This window comes from Apostichopus japonicus, chromosome 23, assembly GCF_037975245.1.
Source record: "Apostichopus japonicus isolate 1M-3 chromosome 23, ASM3797524v1, whole genome shotgun sequence".
NCBI classification, from domain to species: Eukaryota; Metazoa; Echinodermata; class Holothuroidea; order Aspidochirotida; family Stichopodidae; genus Apostichopus; species Apostichopus japonicus.
In genome coordinates this window covers 12,747,381-12,773,027 of record NC_092583.1, presented here as the reverse complement: position 1 = coordinate 12,773,027, position 25,647 = coordinate 12,747,381, and the positions used below count along the sequence as shown (strand labels likewise).

The 25,647-nt window shown below is 38.2% G+C and overlaps 2 protein-coding genes across 2 annotated transcripts; one reads left to right on the top strand and one right to left on the bottom strand.

The window, feature by feature from the left end:
- The first annotated feature begins 281 nt into the window (after positions 1-281).
- On the top strand, positions 282-13,672 carry LOC139964441 (carboxypeptidase D-like). Its single transcript, XM_071965998.1, has 8 exons — positions 282-435; positions 5,872-6,082; positions 7,389-7,489; positions 7,994-8,166; positions 9,175-9,359; positions 10,713-10,922; positions 11,982-12,280; positions 13,255-13,672. Exons 2-8 carry the CDS (start codon positions 5,896-5,898, stop codon positions 13,423-13,425), a joined length of 1,326 nt encoding a protein of 441 aa, XP_071822099.1. The 5' UTR covers positions 282-435; positions 5,872-5,895; the 3' UTR covers positions 13,426-13,672.
- LOC139964439 (uncharacterized) lies at positions 13,406-25,250 on the bottom strand. The gene is made up of 6 exons (XM_071965994.1): positions 24,751-25,250; positions 22,311-22,466; positions 21,431-21,559; positions 17,772-20,444; positions 16,778-16,860; positions 13,406-16,264 (listed from the first exon to the last, which is right to left on the bottom strand). Exons 2-6 carry the CDS (start codon positions 22,378-22,380, stop codon positions 16,028-16,030), a joined length of 3,192 nt encoding a protein of 1,063 aa, XP_071822095.1. The 5' UTR covers positions 22,381-22,466; positions 24,751-25,250; the 3' UTR covers positions 13,406-16,027.
- Between the last annotated feature and the right edge of the window lie 397 nt (positions 25,251-25,647).

The following is a 25,647-nucleotide window of genomic DNA, read 5'->3' as shown; positions in this document are numbered from 1 at the left end:
TTCTAGAATAGATTTGAGCAGATATCGGTAGTATTGAATATAGTGGCAAAACTGACGCTTTGAGAAAACAAGATACTATTTCAAAAAAACATTAATAAAAAAACAAACAAACTGATGATATAATGACCTTGCACATGCATTTTCAAAACAGCTGTGTTTATAGTCTAGCCTATTTTGTGTATCAGATTCTGGGCTGGAGCTGCCATTTAGTTTGTGAATCTGGAGTCCAATAAACAACTTCATCAAAGGTTGGACTTTTGCACCTAATAGTTAACCAGTCTACAATTAAACAAATTTATGTTAACGCCTATATAGGCTACTTGCACCATGATTTAGCCATCTAGCCGTATATGTTAATAAACTATATGCATCTTACAGGGTTTGCTTTTAGTCGTGCGGATTTATTTCGAGAACATTTCTTACATTGATCTTCAGGTAAATTGTCTACTTTTTATATTTCTTCTTTGTTCGTTTCATTGTTTCTCTAAGCCGGTACCACACCTCCCCCCCCCCCCCTTTTCCACACCGTATACATTAACGAAGATTAAACAGCATTCTATATTTGATCACCGATCTCTCACTTAAGTATAAATGGCAGCCATTTAATCAAAACTATATAGTATAGAGTGCCATGATGAAAATCCGCGGAATTTACGGTTTCCTTTTATAGTTTAGTACAGTACCCTGGCGTTGAAAGTGGGGGTCGCGCCCCTTTTAGGGTCGCCAAAATATCTTGGACGGATGCCAAACGATTGCGAAGAATAATAATTGCCGACATTTGTGGAAAAAAAGGGAAAAAAATCAGGAACATAAATTACTTATATTGCCAAATATAATATCATATTGCAACTGTATAAGCACAATAAAACCAAATAAAAATGGGTATATGGGGATACCTCTTTCCCCATAGAGTACTTTCCAGGCCACCACAGTGGGTTACCAAGGTGATCATGGTGAAGCTTGGGTTCACCAATAAAAAAAAAACTTGAATGCCAGGACTTTTGTATACCCTGCAGGCCACATGCTATTCTCTTAATATAACATGACGTGTTTTATCATGTGAATATATATAGTAATGTAGCGAGCACGGGGAGGGGGGGGGGGTAGGGGACTTTTTTTCAGACGGACTTCGGGGTAATTTTTCATGGTGAGTATAGGGGCATATATATGGTTTTGTTTTGTACTGGATTGATCCTCCTTCCAGAACTGTCTTGGGGGGAGGGGTGACCTATTCCATTGTTTGTATCGATTTTGAGTATAAGGAACATGTATGGGGTGATATATGTGTTATTGCTTTCCGTGATAGGGTTCGTCCGTGGGAGACTTGCTGTTCTTGCAGATGTGAAAAGTGACTTGCAGCGGTTTGAGATTGCGCACGGGCAAGCCGAGGGTGTTTTATATGAGTGGTTGTCTGTATATGGCTCGGGTGGGGCTGAGTTAGAAGAAAATCCCATGTTGAGGCCTTCGAAGAGACCCAGCATACCTTTGTAAACCGATAATGTTTTGTCTCCTCCTGGAGTGGACATACTAAAGTGGGTTCTCTTTGGACTAGTTTCGTTAGGTCGACTTAAGACACAAATGGTTCAAAACATATATAGTACCCAAAAAATGGCCCATGCGTAGAACAAACGTTTCTTATCTAATTTGGGATTTATCGTGCTTGAGGGCTTGAGGAGGTCCTGTCTGGGTTCCAAATGGTTAGCCTAAATTGCGACAAAGGGGGGGGGGGGGGTTAGAAGGAAAATGCCTTATGTCGAGGCCCTCGATTTGACCCAGCATATGGTATATGGACCAATGTGATTTGTCTGCTCTAGCCGAAGTTGGCATATAAGTGATAGGCTCTGTGTAGGTTAGTTTCCTTTTTGTTTCGACTTTGCACACAATTGCACTCAACTCATAGTACCTCAATAATGGTCCATGCAATTTTGGGACCTACTGGATTTGAGGGCTTGAGGACCAGCTTGAGTTCCAAATAGGTAAGCCCAAATGGCAAGAAGGACGGTTAAGAAGGGCAAAGCCTTGTTGAGGCCGTTTATTTTACTCCTCCTCCCCCCCCCCCCCCACCGGTTAGGAATGTCCCTCTCTGACTTTCAATGAACCCACCATTGTGCCTCTGATGCCTGTTTATATTAAACTCAATTTTCTAGTAAATTGTCTTTATTTGCTCATCAAACAGGTCATACATGAGATTATCATTTTTCTAAATTGCCCGATATTTCGCTTGATAAATGAGTTTCAGTTTCATACGATGCAAAGATTTATTTCTTTAAAAGTGTTATGTATATATTGCAATCATGTGTGAATAAATCTTTCATTTTTACGTTTATCGTCCAATATATGGTATCCCAATGAACAATTTTGGCATAACTCACCTCTCCGAACCCTGACAAACAATCAATCCCTCCTACGACCCACATTAGCTATTGTTCGGTATTGTTACTTATTACCCCATGCAGGGAACGTTTCTATAGAACCTAGGTTTCTGCTATGTGAGAATCATACAAAAGTTATACAATTTTAAACGTGGACATACTCCTGATTCTTATATAGTTAACAGTTGATACTTGCATTATTCCATATACACACTAAGCCTTTAATAGACAACGTCGATCATAGAGAAACAGTTTGATTCATTGCACAATAGCATGGGAGTTGGCTTAAATCATATGATTCATCCACGCGGACTTTGGAACATTAAAGTAACATATTTTCCGTACTGTTAAGGTAAGATGTAATTGTGTTTTATTAATTTTCAATACTTAGACTATAAGCCTCTTCCCTAATATTATCTTTTTCTAGCGTTAATGAAAGTTAATGTTCTAGTCAGTCTTCATTATATGGTATAGGGACCTATTAATTGTGACCTAGCCCCAATATATATATATATATATATATATATATATATATATATATATATATATATATATATATATATATATATATATATATATATATATATATATATATATATATGTATAGCATTCCATTTTATCGGTAATTCAAGTTTTTCCCGTACATTTAACCTTGACAAGACAAATACAAAACAACTTTACTCTATGAAGGATATCCACTTCACCTTCGATTACGTTTCATATGGTTTTTGTTCTAAATGACGCCAAATTCATTAGACATTCTAGTTGTCATAGAGACGGAGTACGCGAGCTTATTCTATACTTAGTTTTGTATAAGTATAACAATATATGACAGGTTTATGCACACACCATAGAAATTAGAAAAATAGAATTTCTATGGCACACATCACATACTATATACAAATATATGTTTATTTATTTATATATATGTGTGTGTGTATGTATGTGGGTTCGATTGAAAGAGAGGCCAAACATTTGATACATATCGAAATTGCACTACCGAAATAACTTTACATAAGACAATATCGGTATAATGTAAGGAAGCTGTGTGAGGCGGTGGAATATTTGTAAATTCTGTAGCGTACTTTGTTTATGATCTAATTTTTTTCATCATGTTGTGAAAGGTCATGTCAGAGGAGGGCACGGTCCCTCAACCACCTGTAAAGTTGATAAACCTCAATCTAAGCCACATATTCACTGCATCCTCTTAATTTAACCACTCCTATAATTAGTGACTCATTATACCGTTAAGCTCAGTTTAGAAACATTTTATGTTTCGCAAATTGTAGTGGAGTGGGGGAGGGGGATGGGAGGGGGATCCTGTAAAAATCAAAGCAGGAAAGAAAAATAAACCCAAAATTGTGCTCTCTCGTTAAAAAATATGGTAAACCTATTCATTATTATGTGTTAGCTACGGTTATTTCTTGTTATTGTAAACCGTTTAACCTGTTACCTGTTCAGATGGGCCCCCCCCCCCGCCTCCGTGGATTCTTTCTGCTTTAAAATCAAATTTCATGGCTAAAACGACAATCTGCCAAAACGAAAAAAAGAAATAAACAAAATTATCACATTATTTATAACCACCCATTTTACAAATGAGTTCACGAAGCTATATAATAGAGCAATGCAATTTCTTCAATGCTGTTGGTATATAGTCGTTCATAGCATATTCATTTTTTATACCCGCCTACGGAATATGTCCATTATAGACATATATGGCTGTTACACGTCTTTTTGAAGCATTCTCAATAGAAAAATTTCTCAAATATATACGCATTTTTAAAAATCAATGTCTTCAATAAAAATTCACGGAGAACTGACTCAATTCACCAGGGGCAAGTTTAAGAAGATTGTATACAGTTAAGGTGCATATGCGTTCAACGCGGCTTACAATCTTTCATGACTAATTCAAAATTATGCCATATTTAGTATTTGATATTTAAAGGAGTGGTCGGATAGCAAAAAAATTATTAAAAATTCAAGTCACTTTGCTGCTGAATTTTCATATCACGAATCACATGTTGTGTTAACATACAAGACAAATCTTGGTGTGGTTTGGTTGCCAAGTTTTTGAACAATCGGAGACAGTTGAGTTGAGTATTTACGGTATGTAAACAATTTTATTAATATTTAATTGTTTTGAAAGATAACCGAATGGATTTCTTTATATAATATACCATTGTTTCGTTTTTGATGTTGTCATTTGAATTTTGCTATTGTAAGTTGCCGAAATCTGGTCATATACCTCACTCGATCGTTAAAGGATAACTTTTATAATCAGAATTGTAATCGAATCGTGACTATGTGTCATAATCCAAGACAGAGGAGTGCATGCTATACAGTACTGTAGATATTCCGCTTTGCATAATTATGCTGAATCAATGGAAGTGCTCCTTTAAGCCTATATTTATAATAACGTCGACTCATCCACGTAGGCGTAAATTTGTATTAAAGTCTATTGGTCTTTTTTTTTTGCATCATAATTCAGCCTAACAATGCATGACCTTTGACGTCATATGAACAAAAGAGTATCTTTGGGATGACATTTAACACCTTTTGTCCATTAGACAATTTCAAAATTACATTTTTATCTTGGGATTAACAAAGTTTCTGCTGCATCGGAGGTCTTTGTGCATGGTCATATGATTAAGTATTTCAAGCCACGTTATATGAAGGAGCCTCAGATATTTAAAGGTTGATTTCTCAAATAATACAAAAATGCAACTTTGGGCTGAACGCTTAGTGTTCCATTTCAATTGTCTATACACAGACTATCAACATTAAGTTTGTACCTAAAGTAACCCTTTAAAGGAAAGGGAAGGTATACCTGCAAGAAAAATTATAATAATAAATAACCAATAGTCATAAAAAAATATACATTCTTTAAACATCCTTACATTAGTCCAACAGCGATGGAACTATACAGGGATAAATTTCCGACGTTAACAAATGAAAAAAAAAGAAGAATACTTTAAATTCCCAAACACACAGACAGTGAAACATCGTACTTCTAAATCGTCTTATTATTGCAGTGCGCGTGCGCGCTACAATATTGGCATTACTTGCCAAGTGAACAATACCTACATGACAAGACGTTGAAACTTAAATTTTCATAAAGTGTCTGTACATTTGCAGTTTCAAAGGCTAGCCGCGTAGGCAACTTATTCTCAGCCTGCCACTGCTCTCACAAGCGCCCTCACTTTGTAGGTACCTACATGATTATACGCAGTTGTCCGACCAAAAAGTCACACCATGAACAACCGAAAAGTTCTTCCTAAAGACTGCAAGCACTCAACGCGCACTACAATACTATGCATTTGCAAAGTTCTTCCTATAATACTGCAAGCACTCCACGCGCACTACAATACTGCGTACTTGCAGGCAAATGCACTCAGTTCGGTACTGGCATTCATGAAGCCTGAAATTATCATATTATCACGGTTAACTTGATTATGAAAAAAAGCCAAAATAAATATGAATATACATTTCCTTCTCACAGGTTTGAAATTCGGAATTTGTTAATATGGTAGGTCAACCATCCTTTGCCACATGTTTGTTGTCGCTAATCTTGCTAGCCACGGGATCGAGTGCAGTGCCCTCTATTCAACATGTTTACCACAACTACACGGAACTCACCGCTGCCTTGACTGATTTAAACGAAGCCTATCCTGATTTGACCGACTTGTACGAAATTGGCAAGAGTGGAGAGGGTAAGTATATAGAACGATATGTCATCACTATATAGAATCCCCCTCTCCTGCCCCTTCCAAACTTCCCCTCCACCTCCTAACCTTCCCCTCCCCCTTGCAACCTTCCCCTCCCAACCTTCCCCCTACCCCACGAACCTGAGTATACACATTTTCCCTCACAATCACACAAGTCAGAGTTTGACACACACCACGTTTTAAGAATGGGCTGTGTCTCGGCAGGTAATCTCTGCCGATGTACTTTTGAAGTTATCGCGAATTTAGGCCAATTCGAGGTAGTCAATGCTATATATATGGAATGAGAAAAGTCGAGTATAGTCTATTCTCATTTTTTTTTTCTTAAATTATCTTCTTAAAAGTAGATTATAGGTTCATACGCCCATATTGCTAATAAATAAAGCCCAACTATGTTATAGTGTATATAGGCTATCATATATGGATTGAAATGGTCTTTTGTATTGTACACGTGTTTTATTCCTAAACCGGTACTTTTAACTCATGTTAGTATACCATACCGAGTGGAGAGGCTTTATCTATACGTATATATGAGCACGATATTTGACTAAAAGCTGTAAAGAGCTTCACCAGAAATCTCATTTGTCAATAAAGCTATAAAAAGGAGGAATTTATATTGAACTGAATACAAACACAGTTTAATGGCATTTGCTTTCTAGCAAATATATAGTAAGCCTATAAAAACGATATATATAGAGATAAATTTTTTGTAAGGATCATTTACCAATGCTGAAATCAAATAATTTTATAAGTCTATATACGTCGACAGTGAAATAATACAGACAAATAGTTATGACAACAACAACAACAACAACAAACTTAAAAACAGTGCAAACTGAACAGATTTTTGCAAACTGAACTTGTACAGGACAATGACTAAAGACCACATTGTGTATACTGCTAACCGGCCGATAAAATAAAATGTATCCCGTATAATAAATAAACAATTAAAGACGCAGTCTATTGTGTTAAACTGTTTTACAATCGACATGTTTGTTTTATCGTAGTGGACCAAGCACGGCAAGACATACATGCAGCTAATCTGACAACCCCCCCCCCCAAAAAAAAAAAAAAAAACATCGCAATGTGACTTTAAGCCACCCTCAAAGCAGAACTCGGAAAGAAGAAAACTTTGTAATAAGATTTGACACAAGAAACAAATTAATATAATATATTTGTCATATATACCAGCTTATTAGGCCCTAATCTCCCCCCCCCCCTCCTCTCCCTGTTTCTTTCGCACATTGCAATCACCAAACGGTTATTTAATTCATATCTACTTTTGGAATTTCAGGTCGGTCCCTGTGGGTGATCGCCATAGCAGGAGACTCTCCCGGAGAACACAAAGAATTGAGACCAGAAGTTAAATATGTCGGCAATATTCACGGCAATGAGGTATGTAAGGCCATATACATAGGCGTCAGATCGGGCCGGGCTCCGTGGAATACTATGCCATTGGGCCCGCTTTTTATGCACTATTCATTTTTTGTTCAGTATTTCATGAAAACAAGAATATATTATTCCATATGCCATATTTTCCCGGGCCCCAATATAATTTCTCGGTACCTCCCTTATTGATTCTGGGAACCAGGTTTGTAGTTCAGGAATAGCTTGAAGTTACATCAGTTACATCTGTACAAGTTTAGCATAGCATGAGTGCATTAAGATATGTAATTATAGTACATGATAAAGCTCCGGAAACTAGTCCCTTGCTCGATGCACCACCCCCCCCTCCCACCCCATCCCATATTCGTAGTAAACGAGACATCTCGTATAACTTGTCAATATCCAATTTTTTTTTTTTTTTTTTTTTTTTTTTTTATGAATTGCGAATAACGTACATATACTGTACTGTGTATTCTCTAAAACCACTGCAACGCCATTTTTTCTCCATTCTAGGTCATTGGTCGGGAAGTTTTATTACAATATGCGGAATATCTTTTGGCTAGTTATAACACCAACGATGACGTGAAAAAGTTCCTAGATTTCACCAGAGTTCACATCCTGCCGTCCATGAACCCAGATGGATTTGAAAAATCTATAGAAGGTCAATGCTCTGGTCTTCTGGGAAGGTAACAGTTAAAGATTGTGACTATATGTTAGAGTGTATTATAATGTATTTTGACGAAATGTTATAGAGACGTCACGAAGTATGAGGCTTACTACAATATTAAAGGTAACGATGATGATGATGATGATGATGATGATGATGATGATGATGATGATGATGATGATGATGATGATGATGATGATGATGATGATGATGATGATGATGATGATGATGATGATGATGATGATGATGATGATGATGATGATGATGATGATGATGATGATGATAACTATGACGATTACGATTGCGGTGACAATGACGGTGTTGTTGATAGAGAGTGATGTAAATGATACACACGTGGTCAACTGATGTTTTCATGTCACTCATAGGCATACGCGGCGAAGGGGGAGGGGAGACTGCCCCCCCCCCCCGCAAATTTCAAGTGACTCAAAATTCGGCAAAAGTTAATAACAAATTCGGGCAGCCTCGGGACACGTATTTTTCGACTGAAACCGTTTCTGTGTTTAAAGGCCCTCTAGCCTGCCCATGTTATAATATACTTAGCTAGTCTCCTTCGTAGGTACAAAATTCCATCTCCATTAACATTAATGACAGCAGCCACACAGAGGTGGCCTATTAGTAATTTGAAACAAAAACAAAATCGAAAATTCTCATTTCCGAAAGAGGGACACCCTTACAGACAGTGACGTACTGAGCGAGGGGGGGGGGGGGTCCAACCCGGTTACCAGTCAGGGTCCGGGCGCCATGGCCACATTCCCCCTGTACAGGGTGATAAAGGAAGGCTCCGTCCGGACGCCAACTATTCTTGGTACGCCAATGCTTATAAATGATAATTTCAATAAAATCATACTCGCAACAGGCACTCAACTGTTTCGTGTAGTAAGTTTCGAAACTTGGGGAGAAATTTTCAAAATTTGGCAAAAACCTCCTGCCCCAGGGATATCAAGCAGGGATTTTCAATTGAATTGTTGACATATAACGTTTCTCATCTGATATTGCTTAAATACAGATACAACACCAATGGTATTGATCTCAATCGAGATTTTCCGGATTACTTCCAACCTGATGATGAAGAGAGACAAGTTGAGACGACCGCCATAATGGATTGGTTAAAGACTGAACAATTCGTTTTGTCAGCTAATTTACACGGTGGTACACTAGTAGCTAACTATCCATACGACAATATGGATCCAGGTAAGTTTCATATGGCACGCCCTTATGGCGATATCTTCTGCTTACTCCTCTTTATTTCGAAACCAATCAGTGAAGTGTTTTTTCTCATTTACGTTGCGTGTAATAAGTATAGTTCAAAATTCACCAACGGCTAACATAAGGTCATGTATCTATTTACTGTACGCGCAGTATGCATTTACGTTGTTTAAATATATTCTCGACGCCGCGTTGCTAAGCACATCACATGAGAGACAACGTTTCACTGATTGGCCGGCAGACTATGTGTCTGGTGGCATGCTCCTATTAGAATCTATATCGATCCGAAAAAGTGCCAAAAAGCAGCAGGAGAACAATTTTTTTTGACATGTTATCAGGATCTGGTTCATTGTGGCTTGCATGTTGAAGAGCATGAATGGAAGCGCACATGCAGTGCAAAAATTGGGTTAATTGAGACAATTTTAGACCACTTGAGGCCTCCCAGGAGCAGAGTACAAAAATTGTTTACTACTGAGTAAAGAGGTTTGTTTACAAGTGACAAAACCTTCAGGCTCTCATAGCAAAAAAATCTGCAAGGTCATGATATGGAAAATTGATAGTGCCATGAATGTCCAACTTGTCAGCTAGTGAGAACTGCTATCTGGACTTAGAGACCACATTACTTTTGTGATTTAGTGTGTAAGTCAATGGGGCTTTTAATAGGCGTATGCTACCCTAATTAGAATCACTAGTTAGAGATCAGTGATCATGCGCAATAGAAATTCGACAGATAGTCGCAAGGACGCGTTCTCAAAAGTCATGAAATGAAATGTATTTGTAGATTTGTGCTGAAGCATTACAGTTGTTTAAATGTTAAAGTATGATGTCCATAGACCTAAGCATTTAGTTGTAATTACCACCAACATTACCTCATTGGCTACTAATTTAGAAACATTTAACACATTGTTGAATTCCGACAAGGCGTTATCAAACTTCGTTGATGTGTTCTCGAAGTTTTTTTGTGCACGTCGTCGGCATTCGCAAAGAAAAAAGGTTCTTGTTAAATGTCGAATTTTTACGACCTGTTCTTAGGAAGTGTGTTAGATATAGTCAACGCGTTGCACAACAATTTTTTAAAACCAAAGTAACCCATGTATTCTTAAACATTGCAATTAACTCCGTTAATGCTTGTTAGTTTCGCACAATTGGTACTCTAGTAGTTATATATTTGTCACTTATAATCCAGAATATATTCTTCTTTGATACTTCGTGTATGCTGTTACATGTGCTTTGCGAATTTCATATAACAAAACCAAATTCCTGCTTCAGTTTTATCAAACCCATCTAGCCATTCTCGTTCCTTCATAAAATGTCTAACTTTTTTCTTGCTTTAAAAAGAGAAACTAGCTGAGTATACTTCTGTTCTAAACGATCCCTCCCCGTATTCGGCATGTGACGATGACGACATATTCAGATTCCTGTCTCTGACGTACGCCCACAATCATCTCACGATGAGAAACATCACTGCAAATAAATGCGAATCAGATAACCCGGAAGCTGGTTTCTTTGAAGGTGTAACCAACGGTGCCGACTGGTATGCAGTCAAGGGTACGTATACCACCAGTCCTTTACCTTTTTTGTATATATGGTTAGAATCATGTTTGATCTCTAGAGTAAGGCAAATATGTCACCAAAAAAAAAAAGAAACTAGTATTGTTCGATGCAGGTGACAAACGCCTACAGTGTAATTACAGCTTTCCTTACCGGTTTCGAACCTATGGACATACAATCAGCGTCCATAGCCTAGTTGGTTAGAGTGTCCGCATATAAAGCGGGAGGCCGGGGTTCGAATTCCGGTGGAGTCTGGAAGTTTTTACACTGTTGTAACTTTTCCACCTCATTACGTTTTCAACTATATATATATATATGTATGAATATTAATATATATATATATAAATATATATATACAATATATACTTTATATATATATATATATATATATATTATATATATATTATATATATATTATATATATAGTATATTTATATATATATATATATATATACCCTTTCAAGAAATACACCCTGTATATTGTGACGTCATGACGAACAGAGTGACTACGGTTATATGGAACTTTCATACTCATATCTCTTGTCAAAATCTTTGTTTTTACCAAGTTAGAATGTAATTTCATCTCCGGACGAAATCATAATTTCATTTTCGAGGGGCGAGAGTCTGTCTGAGAGAATTTCATAGTTTAGGGCGACATGGATCTCGATGTCCGCGCCAAAGCCTTGAATCAACAGTTATATTTGCATACATAATTTGGTTGGTTTCACCACTGAGATTCTGTTCTCAGCCCTAGCTCCCTTACGTTAGGCTTGTGGGATCAAAGTAAAAACTCGGTCCACAAGTTTGCATTAGTCGGGTATATGCGGGGTTGAGCACCTTATACCGACCTACCTTACACATTGCTCATATGGTGAGATTTCCCCCTGGACTTTTGGTCCAACCAATACTTTTGCCATAACACACGTTTATAAAATTAATAGAGCCCCCCCCCCCACCCTAGTGTATTTTAACCAAATATTAAGATCCCAGTCGGTTACCGTTCTAGCAAAGACGATTTATTACTCGATACAACGGTTTTATCTTTTCCCTGCATAGGCGGTATGCAAGATTATAATTATATCCAGGAAGGATGCTTTGAGGTAACCATGGAGATAGCTTGTTGCAAGTATCCCTTGACGGAAGAACTACCTCAATTCTGGGAAGATAATAAAATGGCTCTGTTCGAGTACCAGCGACAGGTCCACAGAGGCGTTAAGGGATTGGTCAAAGATGCCGTTACGGGCTTGCCCCTGGGCGGGGCCTCCGTTAAGGTCGATAATAGAATTGTGACGCATAACACTACTGACCTAGGGGAATATTGGTATCTTCTTCTGCCTGATCGATATGAAGTAGAGGTAAGATTTATAAATATAATGCAACTAATACATTTATTACTGACTTATACAAGTGTACACTAGCACAATTATAGCCTAGCTTCTTTTAATATTTACACAATCAGACTTAAAAATTAGCTTCCTCGTAAATTATCAATATCCATCTTTAAAAGGGAGAATTTGTAAATTAATATCGATATTTAAACTAATAAAGGTGGATTAAGAAGGAGTTAATAAGTTTAAAAAAAAAAGGTTAACGGATGATAGGCTATTGAGTAAAACCTACAAAATAATTTCCTTCAAAGTTTACAAACAACACACCTTGTTCTATATGCTGGTATATAGATTGGCGTAACTTATTTGTCTGTGGTTACAAAAAAAGTGACATAGCAACTTCTCTATTGGTCTAAATAGCACATTTTTTACACTCATGTTCCTTAAGAGGACGGCAAAGTGATAACATTCGAAAATACTGCTTTTCGTTTCATACATATTTGACGTTATCATATATGCACAGGTGGCGGAAGAGGGTTCAATCTGAAGGGAGGGGTTACTAACTGTTAGGAGCAGTGGGGCATATGATTTTGATTTGAGCGGGAAAACCACTAAGTTACCTCTAAACTTTCCCACAAAATGGATCCTCTCTGCATTCCGTCAAATAAATTGAAGTATTTGAAGGTTTTTTTTCAGCAAAGAGGCACTTTGAATTATGTTTTGTTTTCTATATCACAAGGGTACATTTTAATTACAAAACTCAAAAGGTAGGTATACTATTACCGAAGAGGGCACTTGTAATTTACAGAAGGGGGCACTTTAAGGCTTTTCTCAACATTTAAATTTAACAACATGCACATGTAGGTTGAGCCGCAGTGAGTCCATTTTGTATACAGAGAATAATTCAAAACAATAGCTTCTCGTATGATATTTATTTTATATGATTAATTTCTCATTTTCGTATACATTCACTATATACGTTTTCTTTTTATAACGTGCAGGTCGACCTGGATGGATATATCAGGCAAACTAAAACTGTGACAGTTAGAGCAGGTCTTTACAGTGCCCAAACTGTGAACTTTAACCTAGAGATGCCTTCCGGTGGATTCATAAATGTTCCTCCGTCAATCTCCTTCCTATCATTTCTTGTCATTTTGCATAAACTCATTTAGTTTACTGATCTAATTATTCCCTCCATAATGTCATCAATTTTTTTAATTTATCAAACTGATTTTTTAAATTTTTCATTACAATTATTCGTTATCCAATATTTCCGGTCCCTCTAATTCACCCCGGGCCCAAGGGCTGTATCCACCTCGTCCCGCTTCGACCTCCGCCTTCCCCTCCCCATCGCCAGTTCCGAAACGCAACCAGTTGTTGAAAATGATGAGTATACGCCGTGGTATAGAGTTTCTTATAAACTATGTCATTTTAAATTTAGCTCAGATCTTTAAAAAAGAAAAAGTCATTTACCGATGCTAAGATGTTATAATTTTTAAATATTTTAATATTATCAAAGAAATCTTTCCAATTTAATACATAACATGATTTACTAAATTTTTACAAATGCAATATTTTCTTAACCCTTTTTATAATTAACATTCGGATCAACAAAAAACTGCAATTCATTTCTTCATTTCTTTCTCTACGTATTTAGTTCAATATTAAATACAACTTTATCGTCTTCATTGCTTTTATCTTCTTTTTTTTTGCGAAACACACTTACACTTTTAGTTCAATATTAAGTAAAGTATTCGTTTTTTTCTTTCTGTTTTTATCCTATTTTTTTCTTTTCGATGAACAGACCTACAATTTCAAAGAACACTGTGAATAAAATAAATAAAATTAAATGATTTCATTGATGCTGGAGTTGTTCTTACTTTATTATGATCCTTGTCACTAATTGTAGATTAGACAAATGCAGAACGAACCCCGGCGCACAAAGGACCTCCGCGGATATACCATTTTCATGAATTTTCGGGATAGGCTGAATATGTAGGTTTCAATGAAGTATATAATGATACAACTGTGAAGTTTGTAAACAAAAACAATTCAAGTGTCTATCTACCATGCCTAACCTATTTTGCGTATCGGATTTGAGTTGCTATTGCATTAATTACTATGGTACGCCTAATTACCCGAAAGTTGCATAACTTTGCAGCAGAAAAACAATAAACTCAGAAACGTTCGGTATATTAAGACGTATAAAAAATATATTATGATTATAATACAATTATCATGAAATGATAATTATCTTTTTCTTAACATATCCGCAAACCAGTGTAGGTATATCCTATATGACACTAAACAGTACGTATTAATGTCAGCCAAGGGAATCAATATAAGCGACTGGAGTAACAAGTCTAGCACACAGTGGCGATCCAAGTATTGTCCACTACCTCAGAAGCAGCATTTATCATTTAAATGCTAATATCATTTAACAAAAAAAACATGATGACACAACTTTGCCGTCATAAAGGAACGTTTTCAAGGGATGAATTAAAAAGATTTTCACTGATTGAATATCTTGAAACTATAGACGCAAAACAGAAATTGAGGTCAACCATAATATCTGTGTATTAGAAAGGCATATACCCACACTAAAGTATTGCATGAAGTTATCCTCCAAGAGTAATTTTGAATTCCAAATGCAATAACTTGTTTATGAAGGCCGACATTTTGCTTTACACGTATTTGTTACTTACGTTATTTTTTTTTCTTCAATATATTCGAAGCAAAAAAAAACTTATAGACAAAACAAAATTGGAAGGGGAAAAATGATAGAGAAAAACAGTGACGAAAACAAAAAAAGTGAGGTAATGTCTTTTCCTGTCTCTTAATTTTATCATAAAATTTATAATTATCGCATTGCTAAATGAGTAAAACGGAGGTAGCGGTCGAGGTTTATGTTTCTTTAAAATATGTTATGTAAATATTAAAACTTCGCCAATATTGTCTCTTTATCATTTATGTTAATTCCGATAATAAAGAATAAATGAAATAAGCACCATTCTTCCATAAGTCGTGTGACGTCAGTCGTATGACGTCAGACTTTTAGGTCTCGTCTTCACAACGCATTGCTTACGTCAGTGTCTAGTTTACGATATTTGTGCGAAACGAGATTTCGAGGAGTTCATTTTGGTAAATAGTTTCGACACTTCCGATACGGTTTTTCTGTAATGAGCTCCAATAGTATTTTACTTTAAAAAAGATGAAAGTTGAAAATGTCCGGGTTGGTTTTCTTGAGTGATTAATACTGAAGTACCTTGGCAACGATATTTTTAACGTGAAAAATGTTGACAGTAAAATATAAATTTACATTGTACTGAAAGTCGAGATGTATACAATTCTAGAATTGTTTTTAACAATATTAAGGCGTAGACATTATATAAAGGCCGACTGTTGATGACTGAACACACGACGTAGCATATTTATGAACATGCAAAAAAAAAAAACAGTCCACAACTTCTAGTAGCGGAAGTGGGAATGCGACTCTAAACGATACGGCTTCTTCGGCGAATGAACCTCCTTCAACCAACCCCACCCCCCTCCTCTCCCAACCCTTTTTCCAAAGCGACTAATACATTCACAAGTATACTTACTGTTAAAGTCGATATTCAGATTCGAATGTCAACGGCTTAACGATTGATAATGGTATAAATCCAAGCGTTAAAGACATGTAGATTTATATTTAAGTATATGTGTTTAGGTTATATAGTTGATACAAGTATATAAGGTACTACCGCATTTATTCAAGATGCTGCATGAATCGAATTAAGTTGGGTCGGGTTCGAACGATAACGGTTGAGTGACCGATAAAGGTACAAGACCAAAGCTTTGTGTCCGTGGTACGTAGACTCTCGCCCAATCGGAGTTCTTGCTATCGGTTTGTTTACAGTTCATGATAACTACCTCTCCCCGTAAAATAGTCACCTCATCTACACCTCCAGCAATATGTGGCTGAACAACCAAGTAAGGTTCCAATAGGTAACCACCGTTACTATGACGACGCTGAAACATTGAAGGCAGAAAATATCATTCTTGCGAACATTCGGAATGTTATAAAATGAAGTTTGACTCTGAATAAGTACTTGAAAACTTGTTCAAATTTTGGGACCGCTTTATTACTATAGTATAGTCCACGAGCTCACAAAACTATATGCCGAATGTAAGGCGGAGGGGAAGGAATATGGAAGGGAGAGAGGGGGGGGGTGGGTGTCATGTACGTACCTGACCTACAGAATTAAAAACATTCATCAAGAATAAATACAAACAACTATATTGTTACGGCTGTATAAGTATTTTTGAGCTTTAGATTGGGTTTTAGCCGGTAACAACATTCAAGTCTTTGTGTCAATCACATAGAAAACCAAACTGATCATTGCGCAGAATATGAAATGAAATTTGAAAGGTATACAGCTCTCTTGCAATGTGATTATGGCATTAGAGTAGTCAACAGATTCTATGCAAAATGATAATACACTTAATGTCAGTCTGAAATGATTTTCAAACGTTCGAGCTTACCTTCATATCCGTGAATCTATTTTCATTCTTGTTGCCGGTATCTTTCGTAGACCTGTCGAAGTCGTTTCTCTCAATTATTGATACTGCAAATGAAGGTGATATTATAGTGTATACAACTCATTATTCAACAGTGGCGGAGCTAGGGGTATTGGTCAGAGGGGGCGAGAATGGTCTGTAGGGGCGCTTTCGACACTATCTAAGCGGAGCGCCACCACAGGTTGGCGCGGAGAGTACAGAAATTTTTTTGAGTGAAGATACTCCCTAGATCGCCGGAAATGACCCTTTCCGGGCCTTACTAATTTGCAGATAAACGAAGAATAAATAGGTGTCATCGCCAACAAAATGTGACAAATGTCAATAGGTAGATGAGCGCGCAATAAAAAAGCCAATAATCGCGAATAAATAAAAAGTGGTAAAAAGCTGAAAAGGGCGCCAGCAGTCCATTTGAGTCCGTCAGGGGGGGGGGGGCATCCGCCCCACCTGACTGTATGGACGCTCCGCCACTGTTACTCAATGGTTCTGGTTCCATCGATCGGAATTGTTACGCTAGTCTATGAACGAAGAGCATGTAGACCATGTTACAGAGAGCAGTATACCTTCATTCCAGACATTTCAAAATAACACGGGATTTTACGAGAAATTGTATCTTTTCTACAGTGGATAGCCTATGTGCGTTTAAGGGTAGACAGGCACCTGGCTATTTCTGAGAAGGAAGTGACGTATACAACTTGAAGTAAAAGAATAAACAAGTCTGAGCTATAGCCAATTGCAATGTTACAAGTTGGTTATAGCTCAATGTTTTGCACCGATACTGAAATGATTAAATCGAAAATGAATTAAAACAATCACTAAAGAGGGAAGTTGGGGAACGAAAATTTTCATTTGTTTTCGAAATATATCTTTCTTCGAATCTGAGGGCGCTTTTACTATAACACGATTACGAAATAAGCTGCAAGTATACTGATTAATTTGTAGTTGTGTCATATATACATACCACCACCACTGATGAAAAACAGACAGTTCCTTGGTAGAGTAGCCTCAGTTTTGTTTGGATACTTTCGAACTCGAACCTGACCAGCAAACCAATTGCTGAGAATTTGTACAACCTCCCCTCGTTGAAAGGAAACGACTTTTTTTTTCCCAGCAACATCGGGTTGATAATCGCACAGCAAAATGGCCTCCTTGGCCGGACGTTTCCCTTGAAGTTGCATTCTGGGAACTCTTCCATTTTCTGCAGCCTGAAAGTTCTTCTTCTTCTTTTCTTCGAAGTAATAAAAAGTATCACTTCTTCTACCTTTCGATGACCTTCCCCCTCTGTCTATATCAGTTGTCACCATGTTTGTAAACTGATCTGGGATTGTACGACTTGACAATGAGGTTGGCAATGATCTGCGGAATCGATGATTCGTAACATTTTCTCTCGAGGCTGATGGAATACGATCGTTCTCTTCAGAGGGCTTCCCGCTTAACGAACGACGAACACTGTTTTGTTGGTTGCTCGATGCGATCAGAGTTTTAGTTTCTAGTTCATTGATTCGATCTGACACCGACGACTGAACAGACGAGACTAAACTCCGTTGTGACTTTGGTCTGGTTGTCCTGGGTGATGTAGAATGTGTCTCAAAGAACTCTAGTAACTTTGGGACCTTTTTCCCGACAGCTGTCTTTATCAATCGCTCTTCCGATCGGTCGGGACAAGTAATCGATGATCTTTCTTTAGCTGTAGTTTGCTTTTGAGTGATTTTGGACTCGAATTCTGACAAGCTATTCCCTCGGTGTTTATCTGTTTCACGGTCAAGGTGGCGTGAAGGAGCGGTTCGGGTATCAGAGGACAAAGTTTCTGTCGTATATAGAACAGACTCAATCGGTACTTTTTTATGTAAAGAAATCTGACGGTATTGTTTAGAAGCGGCGTCTACGGTATGTTCAATTTGATCCCGACAGTCATGTTTCTTCCCTTGAGGAGCAACTGAAGAGGGCGTTCCATAGGGTGGTGCGAATATTTTGGGGCGGTCTGGTGCGTGTGTCGCTGTCTCGTTGCTAGATATTCTCACCGTTTGGGCATGCGCATAACCGTTAGAGTTGGTATAAGGAACTGAGTTGGATTGATGATGTGCTTGGATGTTTGAGTTGGCTGGTTTAATGAGTTCTTCTGGTGTCCTGTTCACGTCCCCCCTTGCAACAAAGTTTTCATTCATATCAACTTGTCTGGCGCCAAGCTGTGAACCGCTTGCCGTCGACTCATGATGTGCAACTGTCTTACAATCTCTTCTACGAACTTCACCACAGTCCTTTATTTCATCGAGTCTATTATTAAAAATAACATTTTCAGGAAAATGTTCTGATTGAAAAGTACTAGTATCTTTGCTTCTTGTATCCTGTTGGCTCAGACAAGGGAACATCATAGACGGGAGGTTACAGTAAATATGTTTATCAGGGACGTTGCTCCAGTTTCGTCCGGTTGGAAGGGTTCTCGATCGTACCGCCGATGGGCTCCGAAATTGCACTTGGCTCGGTGCTTTGTACTGACCACGAACCAACTTATTTGTGACGTCACGCAGTTGCATCGTTCGGTCGCCTCTCTCATGCAGTTTCTTTGTATCTGCAATGTCTGTTGACAACGACGGAAACGGTGAATAAAGTTTGGTTTCGTGGACTGGAAGCGCTGATCCACTGTTCTTTTCTGTCATACTCTCATGAACGGAATATGCGCGAACATTAATGTCTTGACGTGTATCCTTCAAGTCATCCATTGCGTCATTAAAGTTCTTGATGACGTCATCAACCTTTAGAGCGATCCCTTTCCTGCTTCTTCGTTGCCGGGGTATCAGCGGTGACATGTTCTCTTTATCCTCTGCCCAATTATAATCAATAATGCCATTATTTTCCCACTTCCTCCTTTCGACTATTCTATGACCCTTTGAGAGGTTATTTCCTTTGTCAGTATTTGCTACGCTGGATGTTTTCAGCGGGGCTTTATTTTGGTGGTCGGATGTCTTCACCTTACCAATGTTTTCATAATTACAGTGTAAGTTCTGATTGCCTTGCTTTGTGAAATCGTCTCGTCCCAAACGGACTCCCGTCAAACTAGTTCCCGGTGGCACGCCCTTTACGGTTGCTTCATGAGAAGCACTCCCATTTCTAATTTCGCTCTCAATTTGACCATCGGTCTCTGCCTCTCCAATATCTTCATCAACGAATTCCAACTTGAGATCAGGTTTGCCAATCTCGGGATCTGTCATAAAACTAACGGGCTCTAAGATCGGTCGGGTTTTGTCAAGTTCAGAAGGAGAAATTGTACAATCCGTTTCGTTGGTCGGACAACTGGTTTCCATTTCTCTGTTGACTGCTTCATCGTTTCCTTTACGAAAGTAAACTTTTCCAGATGGATAAAATAGCAAGGTACCAGATTCATCTATTTCTTGCCCGACGGGGCTAAAATTGAGCTTTTGCGGATCTACCGAGCCTCGTATGGGACTTACTGTAGATTCTGTAGAGGACTCAGTTGGCGAGCTGTTCTGCTTACGTTGATTCGGTGCTGAATCCAGCGTCGGTTTTGAGTCGGGAGATGACGTAGGTTCTTCAAAAAGAACGATTGAGTGAGCTGAGTGGTCATTGATTTTGATTTGACTATGCGTAAACCAAACTGGGGAATCTGCGGATAGACCTGAAAACAATAATAATAATAATCACAATATGTGGTATCTGAATAAAACAAACAATATTTCTGAGCCATGTTAAAGAGGAATACGATTTCAGTATCCTATTGAAATTTTCAATTGAATTCATACACGCCGTTTTCGATAAGTTCAGTTGAATTTTACAAGTTTTGTACCAAAAGTGCAAGTGATAACCGTTGCAATGCCCTATATAGACTAACAATTAAGAGTAAAACAAAGTTATTTTTTCCCTTCAAACTTTACAATAAATTGTCTACCTTAAAAGTGGATGCATCAGAAAATGTGTACACTTCAACACTCGTGTACCTTTTTACTATATAAGCTTCACAACACCTGCAATGAAAGTTGCAACCACAGCAAATACAATTTGGTAAAAAAAAAATGAAAGAAAGAAAACGTTTTTGTCAATGTGCATCAGCTATGACATCCAACTTCGAGGTATCTTGTGATACCGATGCAACAACTTCAACTAGCAATATCTAAGAAACGGCAATGTCGGAATTACACGCAATAAAGTGTAATAAAGTTTCATAAAGTGTCTTCGGGGTTTTTCCCTTTCATGTAGGGTCCTTGATGGGGACTTGATTGTCCCTCCTGATCATACTTTTCTACTAAACTAAACTAAGATAATCGGATAAGGTTCCTCTTATTCAGGCAAAACAATAACGTTACCTATTACTGAATCCTTTTAATGCTGTAAATTAATTTAGACGCGGTATATTTAGACTTCAAGTAACTGTAGGTTAATAATTAGGTCCACAAGCAAAGTTGTGCTAAGAATTACTTTTAGTTTGTGTGTGGGGTTGAGTAGAGGAGTGTGCACACTCACACAAACCCCTCCCCTGGATCTGTGCCTGAACTTCATTCTCTTCAACAACAAAAAAGTTGCAGAAATCAGTATAGATATACTCTCATAGACGAAATTTGCAGGGAACCAAAGTATAACCGATTATTCCATTTTCAAAGCACTTACATTTTTTCTGTGGTGTAGAGGTATTTTCACCCATCCAAATCCCAAAGCTATCATTGAGACTAATTTCTTCACTCTTTTTCGGTTCCTCTACTTTCTCAAAGTCGGTTTCCGTTCCACGGCTGATCGATGCTGACGAGAAAATGTACATGGCAGAAGATCGATTGAGAAAATAATATGAAGTCAAGATATCAAGTTGAAATATACTTTTATAATGTGTGACTATCGAGGTACATATTACATTATCCAGTGGGGGATCTCGGAAGAGGGGGCTTGGGATATATGGATAGCCACAAAACTTCTTCTTTAGCGCCACATACGCCAGTATGAGACTCTGTTAAGCAGTATTGACTAACTGTACGCCCGCAGTAAAGATTGCTTACAGGGAGGGGCCTTTAAATGAATACGGTAATTAAAAATGGGTATGTACGTCGTCGGTAAAAATAATATGGCTGCAGTGTGTAACAAATGTCTCCTTTTGTTACGCGACCAACAACAATTATGGGGACTTGGGAGTTGAGGGAGAAAGACACACAAAAAAGGCTTACATCTGTCCCGTCCAAAAACATCGACTGTCCCCTGGCTGTTGCCCCAGACCTCCCCCTCCAACACCGCAACAAAATAATAATATGAGGTAGCCTATATGGCAGTGACGGTCTGAATCACGAAATAATTTTTAGCACTACACTGGAAGAGGAATTGAATGAACAGGCCTTTCAAACACTGTAACTCAATTTCTCTCTCCCTCTCAGAATAGGATACACATCACATAGCCGTATAGTGCACGTTAAGCAAACCACGGACCAACCTCATCAACGTTTAGTATTTTCACATTTTTCGAGGAGTCATAGTAGGGGGGGGGGGGGATGTTGAACTCACATACCTCGTTTTTTCTTCTTTGATTTCATTTTGGTCTGAACTTTACGATTCTTCACTCTCTGCAGACGGATCATGATCAGTATTTGCAATGACACGTGATGTCTTTATCGATGAAAGCGTCTCCTTAACTTAACACCAAAATGTTGCAAGTCAACCAACGCTATAAGCAAGAAAGAGAAAAGTATAGTTTTCACTGTAGACAAAACATTCAAAAAAAATACAACAAATTAGAGTTATAACAATCGTGACGGTAAAATGGTATATCCATGCCATGGAATTATTTCAAGCACAAGTCATATGGAAAATGATATTACTAATGGATCTGTAAGACCGTAAAGATTATGTGTTTCCTCTATAAGCTTTCATCCTATATTTAACGTAATGGACTATCATTTGGATAACTAAATATATGTATGTTGCACCCAATATAACCAATCATGGTTAACTTGATATAAGAACTATAACAGTCAGTCATAACAACGTATAAGGACGTTTGGGTGGGTAGAGCGTCCCACTTCCCCTCCTTGTAAACTTGAAAGCGAAATGTACACGAGAGTGAAGATACTAAATTGACAATTGTATACGTAAACCTTGCGTATTCAGGTAACACCAACAAACAATCAATGGTGCCAATTACCTGTGTACATTCAAACTTTTATGTATTATGTGGGACCACGAGATGAGTTCCGTCACGGTAGAATTTATGACAAAATGGATGAACATTAACATGTATGCCTGCACTGAGGGTTTTAACATGCACCAGCGGCGTGCACGTCAGGATTTCAAAGGTGAGGGGATTATGGATCCACCCGACTTATTTAGGCGGACAGTAGGTGCATGAACATTTATGTTAGGGACAGATGCTAATGTAGGATTATTAAAGGACGGGGTATTGACCTGTGGTCGTTAACGACGACTACCATGTATACGGGGTTCTTGAGGTCGTCAAGTTTAGATGTCAAACGTTGCATTCAATTTAAAAGCCATATTAAGACTACAGTTATAAATTTGGTCTACACTTAGGTCTATAGCGTGCAAGGTTGGTGCATAATAAACACATTCGTGTGAGATGGTTAAAAGGGTGTGTGTGTACGTGTTTGTGGGGGGGGGGGGTACACCCGACAGACGTACTGGTCAAATTCTTCCCGAATGGATATAAAAACCTTTTTCCCCGACTGGCGATGGCGGATAGGGGACACCTCCCTCCCTCTCCCTTGCGCACGCCACAGTGTTAAATATAATATCTTGAAAAGCGGAAATTCCGGAATAGCCACAGCTAGGATTCTACTTATGAACTTAATTTTATATTTAAAGATTTCACCATAAGCGTTAACCATCCATACAGAAATGTGTCGGGTTTGGGTACGTGACCCGGAAAACCCCTTCATACTGAAGAAACGCCATATAGCCCCTCCCTCTCCCCCATCAGGACCCTAGCTGAGAAAGGCTATCGGTACGACAAGACGTTACATAGGTTATAACATGTAAGATGGTTATCAAACTCTCCATGAAAAGAATGTACTTAATTCATAGCAGTACTGATCGAAGTAGGCTACTAACTCTTTAGCAGAGAAATTGGGACAGGGGGTGGGCCCGCTAGGCCGCTACCTACCATTTTCAACAAGAGAGCTAGAGGTACTCGGTGACCGTGCTAAATTATTCAGCTGTGTTCTTAGTGTTTTAGCAAAAGGAGTGCCAGCTGCAGTTAATCAAATGATTAAATTTCTAATTTACGTCTTGTTTTCGATTTCCTTACAAAATACTAGTTTTTGAAAGGAGGGAATTTCGATGAATTTCGTACAGTTTAGAAAAATGGAAGTTAAGGGATGTAACATACTCGACATGTTCAATGTTTTAATTGGGCAACCGTAGCAACGTCAAACTAAATTCTTCTGGAGAAGACCCCAGACCCCACCGGTTTTCTTTCCCTTTACTTTTTGACTGAGCTTCCTATGACACGTATAGGCCTATAGCCTATAATTAGGTCTACACAGTTTAAGTTAGGACGTTGTTCACTGCCCTAATATAGGCTGGACTATGATCCTATAGTATACCTTCGGTAGAAGGCACGTTAGTGTGAAATTCTGACAGATATATAATTAACCACTTCCTTGGTTTGACAGATGGTATATGGCACTGAAATTGTAGTAGTAAACGCAGGCCTAGTATACATTCTGAAGTGTCAGTAGGATAGCCTACGTATCCTAACTTTTATAGGGCTAACACTTGAACGATAAGAACCTAGCCTAGAGAATCAGCTAAAAATATCATATATACTGATATCATATATACTGATCTTTTAAATTATGTTGGCCAGGTTGTACTGGTAGATAAGTTAGCACGCATATGCCTAGTGCCTGCGTAATGCCTAATGCTTCCTTCATTCAATGTTCAATGTAATCTTCCCGGCCATAGAGTAGCAGCTCCCTGGTTATATTACTTACCAACTTCGCATTTAGTACGAGCTGTCGCCTATCATCTCCCAAACATGTATACTGCTGCATGGTTTAAAATCCAGTGGCTTACATGGAAGTATGACTAACTTATACTGGTAGGTTTCATATTTCAGAACATGACCCGCATTTTCCAAAATTTCAATTTCACAGCAGGTAAAACAAAACTAATACAAGTTCTACAATTTGAATCGCCGCCTAAGGGCCCGGGAGGTCAGGATACTGCAAGATCAAAACATTCAGCGAGGCTGCTGATTGGTTGATTGCTGCCGTCTGAATAGAACCACTCAACCATTGTATACTATTCACTGTAAACAGTACACTACACGTACGTACACGTTAGGATGTGACTGCAAAGCAAATCAGTGCTAAAAGGCTACTGTCTGAATGGAAGAGATTTAAAATCTTGTTAGTGTTTGCTGTTAGTGTTTGCTCTGATATTTAATCAATGAAAAAGATTAGGATATCTGTTAAAAAATACAGTGAACAAGCTGCTGTGTTACATTCCGAGTCCATGGTAGAATTCATAGTTTAAAATTCTGCCAGCTGACTTTGTGCAGTGGTCAGCGAGGGGGGGGGGGGGGGTAGGAAGCTTCCAAAATTAAAGTGGGGGGGGGCACAACATCAGAGGGGCACTATTTAATTCCACAACCACCACTCGTTAAGGCCCGGTCACACTACAGCGATATTTTATCGGAATACGGTCCGATTTTTCCGATTTTAGGCCGAAGAGTGAGGTTTGTGGTAGTGAATGTAATGAATGCAGTGGAACATTCGAACACCTACTCCAAATCTGAGGAGTTCTGGAACTGACTACATTCTGAAGTGACGTCACATCGAAAAACGATAAAAATCGGAAGAGAAATCGGATAGCTATCCGATAAAAGG

Excerpts from the sequence above, each read along its gene's own strand:
- LOC139964441 (XM_071965998.1), top strand. The coding sequence starts at position 5,896 with ATGGTAGGTCAACCATCCTTTGCCACATGTTTGTTGTCGCTAATCTTG. Across the intron at positions 6,083-7,388 it reads AATTGGCAAGAGTGGAGAGG|GTCGGTCCCTGTGGGTGATC; the intron begins GTAAGTATATAG and ends TTGGAATTTCAG. Across the intron at positions 8,167-9,174 it reads TGCTCTGGTCTTCTGGGAAG|ATACAACACCAATGGTATTG; the intron begins GTAACAGTTAAA and ends GCTTAAATACAG.
- LOC139964439 (XM_071965994.1), bottom strand. The coding sequence starts at position 22,380 with ATGATCCGTCTGCAGAGAGTGAAGAATCGTAAAGTTCAGACCAAAATG. Across the intron at positions 21,560-22,310 it reads ATCAAAGAAGAAAAAACGAG|CATCGATCAGCCGTGGAACG; the intron begins GTATGTGAGTTC and ends TTTTCTCGTCAG. Across the intron at positions 20,445-21,430 it reads CTCTACACCACAGAAAAAAT|GTCTATCCGCAGATTCCCCA; the intron begins GTAAGTGCTTTG and ends TATTGTTTTCAG.